The sequence below is a fragment of the Ochlerotatus camptorhynchus genome, unplaced genomic scaffold, assembly GCF_037179485.1.
Source record: "Ochlerotatus camptorhynchus isolate MF236.1 unplaced genomic scaffold, CSIRO-AGI_Acam_v1.1 ptg000114l, whole genome shotgun sequence".
Taxonomy (NCBI): domain Eukaryota; kingdom Metazoa; phylum Arthropoda; class Insecta; order Diptera; family Culicidae; genus Ochlerotatus; species Ochlerotatus camptorhynchus.
The window spans coordinates 1,920,004-1,924,389 of record NW_027040604.1 but is presented as its reverse complement, the minus strand read 5'-3'; the positions used below and the strand labels follow the sequence as shown (position 1 = coordinate 1,924,389).

Below are 4,386 nucleotides of genomic sequence, written 5' to 3'. Positions count from 1 at the left end.
TCTCAATAGGAATAGTAAGACCCAAACTGAAATTATGGGAACTCTCGAATTGCTTAGCAAGTTTCTGAGCTTTTTCCAAATTTGTGATCAAAATTTTACCACCTTCTTTAAGCGCTGGAATAGGCTTTTGAGGTTTTTTCAAAATTTTTGTGAGTTTCCAAAAGGGTTTGGAACTCGGGTCTAATTTAGAAATATTATTTTCAAAAGTTTTGTTCCTCAGGGCAGAGAATCGCTTTTTAATTTGTTTTTGCAAATCCCGCCAGATAACTTTCATGGCAGGATCGCGTGTTCTTTGATATTGTCTCCTACGGACATTTTTAAGACGGATCAAGAGCTGAAGATCATCGTCTATTATAATTGAATCGAATTTAACCTCGCATTTTGGTACTGAGGCAGCTCTTGCTTCAACTATAGAAGTAGTCAGAGATTCAAGAGCATAATTAATTTCATCTTTGGTTTGCAAAGGAATGTTTGGATCGAAGTTATATTCCATAAATGTTCGATACTGCTCCCAATCAGCTCTATGGTAATTGAAAGTAGAGCTGTTGGGATTACAAATTATTTCTTGGGATATTTCAAAAGTTACTGGAAGGTGATCAGAACCGAAGTCAGCATGGGTAACCAATTGGTTACAAAGTTGACATGAATCAGTTAAGACCAAATCAATAGTGGAGGGATTTCTTGCAGAAGAAAAGCATGTTGGGCTGTTTGGATATTGAATAGTGTAATAACCTGCAGAACAATCATCAAACAGAATATTACCATTGGAATTGCTTTGAGCATTATTCCATGAGCGGTGTTTTGCATTAAAATCACCAATAATGAAGAATTTAGACCTATGACGGGTAAGTTTCTGGAGGTCACTCTTGAGAAAATTCTTTTGCTGGCCTACGCATTGGAATGGCAAATAGGCAGCTATAAACGTAAGTTGTCCAAATTTTGTTTCAACAGAAACTCCCAAAGTTTCAAAAACTTTGGTTTCAAATGAAGAAAGAATTTTATGTTTGATTCGTCTATGAATAATGATGGCAACGCCACCACAGGGTCCATCAAGACGATCATTTCTATAAATCAAGTAATTTGCGTCCTTCTTAACCTTATGGTCAGGTTTAAGGAACGTTTCAGTTATAACGGCAATATGCACGTTATGAACTCTCAAAAAATTAAATAGCTCGTCTTCATTATCTTTAAGAGATCGAGCATTCCAATTTACAATATTTAATGCTTTAAAATCCATTACTGAATTTTAAAGTCATGACAATATTATTTGCAAATTTTACTCCAGTTTGAATAGCATCAAACATGGAGTTAGATTTAAGCATATCAGAAATCATGTCAATTAATGAATTCTGTAAAAATTCCATTTTGGGGGCAGTAATGCTTCCTAAGTCAAAATTGTCAAAATTTCCGTTAGAACGTTGGTTAGTATTTTGATTTCTACCCGCTGCAATAGCAGCATAGGTAGCTCCATTAACTCGCTGAACATTGTTAGCAGCGAGGGGACTAGGTACAGATGAAACATTTGAAGCAGGGGAGATATTTGTACCTACGGGTACGAATGTAGAATTTGTTCCTCGCTGACCGTTGTTAACAGCAGAGGAATTTGTACCTGGTCGGAAACGTGGAGCGTTTCCTACCTGACGGTTAGAACGAGATTGTAGGATCGCTTTGCGAGTCTTACATTCCCAAAAATTGGATTTGTGGTTTTCACCACAATTTGAACATTTAAATTTCTTAGGATCTTCCTTCACAGGACAGTCGTCCTTTGCGTGAGAGGAATCACCACAATTCATGCATTTAGCTGGCATGTAGCAATTTTTAGTTCCGTGACCCCATCCCTGGCACTTACGGCACTGGGTGAGGTTTTGGAAATTTCCTCCAGTCTTCCTGAAGTGTTCCCACTTCACTCGGACATGGAGCATAAGGCTAGCTTTTTCTAAGGCCTTAAGGTTGTTTAGTTCACTAGACTTGAAGTGAACTAAATAAAAATCATTAGAAATCCCGTTGCGCGAATCGCCAGGACGGGATTTCATTTTCATTTTGATTACTTGGAGTGGCACAACTCCAAGTAATTTTGCCAGTTCATCTTTGATCTGATCCAGGGATTCACCACTGGGCAGTCCTTTCATGACAACCTTGAACACACGTTCAGTTTTGGTGTCGTAAGTAAAAAAATTGTGCTTCTTCTCAGTAAGATACTTGAGAAGACATTTAAATCCGTCCAAGGTTTCAGCCAATACACGGCATTCACCCCGACGTCCAATTTGTAGTGAAAACTTAACTTTCACGAAATTCAAAAGTTCCATGCGAAGAGCATGGAAATCGGTAGTGGTTATCACAATAGGGGGAATCTTTTCCTTCTTGGCATTAAGCCGGGAAAGTTTACTAGAATTTTTCTTGGATGATGGATCATTCTCATCATCCGTGAGCAAATCAAATTGATTATTCAAATTAATTTCATCAGAAGGGGGGTCAAGAGTTTGCCCCTTTCTTTTGCGTTTAGGCGCCATGGCGGCAGTAAATTTTTATCCAAATCGACTTCCAAGCAGATTACTATAAGAATCTGAAGGATCGAAGAGGAATTTTCCAAATCGATATCCAAGAAGGATTACCTCGGGTAGGGTCCAAACAAGGATCGAAGAGGAATAAGAGTTGAACAAGGTAGAAAATTTTTACAGGTTGAGCACTGAAAAGTGCTGTTTAAATTTGTTGTAGCTTTAGGTAGTAGTAACACTTCCTTAAGCAAAAAGCAAATAGATCCGCACGGCAAGAGAGCACGATGCGGACTGCTACCAGTCCTGTAGTTTTCATGTATGGATGATTGTGTTTGTTGTAATCATGTAATAAATACAGCTGTAAATAATTTTCTGACCCTCCAGTCTACCATTCGCGGTCGTCTTGGTACGCTTGCAGCAGTTTCCGGAATGTTTCCTCGAGTACAGCTAAGTAATCCGTTAGTTTAAGCAAAGTTCTATTACGTGGAGCTATGACCATTCACTATGATCGTTTCTGTTTCAACCGACTTAGTGGGAAACTCAGCCGATATGAGCTCCATCAAAACAACGTTCCACTCACTCTGTGAACGTACACACTTTCAACGTCCTAGCAGATGATGCTCCACGCCGAGTTTTGACTGCTGGAAGACAAACTTTCTGTTTTGAGCGAAATGTGATGCTCGTACGACAGCACCAACACCACCGACGACGACAAACCACCCTGAAGAGGATGCGCCTTACAACAGCGCCGGTACCGTGGTGGGAAATTTCGTGGAAAAAGTCGACGAGTGTGTGGAAATTTCTGGTTCATGCACATTTTGATCTAGTGCTTTGTGTAAATTTGGTACAACAACGACGAAAACAAGAATTAGAAGATGAAGAAGAAGTAGAAGGGCTTCGAGGCGTCTGCCTTGAAGAGGAAAACACCAAGCAAAGGAACATGCAGGAATTTTCGCTCGATGGTTGTCGGGATATGGAGGATGTGCTTTATCACTTTTGCAAGCGGGCGCGTAAATTATTCGAGCAGCAGCACGAGTGCGCGAAAATTAATGGCTGCAAAATATGTGAATATGTTGGCTGTGGGGAAAGCGTGGCTTGGGGCTTGGGAAACTTTTCGCAGTCCACAGGGAGATCCTCTGTCGAGGAGTGCGTTGCGTGTGGGCGGGAGAGTTTTGTACTGTTTTGTGTAACAGCGCTTATTAAATCTGAAGCGGAGTGAAATTTATAATGTGCGAAATTTTTATTTCCCACGGGCTTTTGCTCCTGGGTGGTGGCAGAGTGGCAACGCAACGGAAGGAGATCAGTTTTCATTGTGCCACTATGGGGAAGAGCGGGAAGTTGCTCTTAACTTTCGCAAGCTGTTTTGCAGGCGATGGGAATTATTTCGGTTCGCATTATAATTTTGGAAATTTGGGGATGGTGTTAGTTTGAGTAATTGGATGATTTTGGATTTTATGATTTTATTCTTTTTTTGTGATTTGAAATCAGATCCTACACTGAATTTGTTTTGTGAGGGAAACTTTTTCCAAACGAATTTTGCTGTAGGCCTCAACAACATCACATTAAAGGGGATTATAAGGAAAAGGTCCAAGGAGTTATTCCAAATGTGCGCAATTCGAATGTCTTCGTTCATCCGTTTCCATGCATGTCCTCGTTTGTGCTTAGCCTGGTTCGGTATCATTATTCGTTCGTTTCCGTGTCCGTCATCTGTCCCAGTATTTTTTTTTACGAAGCCAATCGCCCTCCTGCATGTGGTTTGCTTTGTAACAATCGTAGATCGTTGTTTCCATGCAAACAAATCATCTTTTTAAAGTGTTGACCGGCAGCAATCTTTCCATTGGTCAACCACCTATTCCAAACCTGTTCAACACAAACGAAAGTGTCGTCATGC

General features: G+C 40.3%; 1 protein-coding gene across 1 annotated transcript; it reads right to left on the bottom strand.

Annotated features, from left to right (window-relative positions):
• Positions 1-556: 556 nt before the first annotated feature.
• Positions 557-2,582, bottom strand: LOC135699745 (uncharacterized). The gene has a single exon (XM_065220058.1). It carries the CDS (start codon positions 2,508-2,510, stop codon positions 1,227-1,229), a length of 1,284 nt encoding a protein of 427 aa, XP_065076130.1. The 5' UTR covers positions 2,511-2,582; the 3' UTR covers positions 557-1,226.
• Between the last annotated feature and the right edge of the window lie 1,804 nt (positions 2,583-4,386).

Excerpts from the sequence above, each read along its gene's own strand:
- LOC135699745 (XM_065220058.1), bottom strand. The coding sequence starts at position 2,510 with ATGGCGCCTAAACGCAAAAGAAAGGGGCAAACTCTTGACCCCCCTTCT.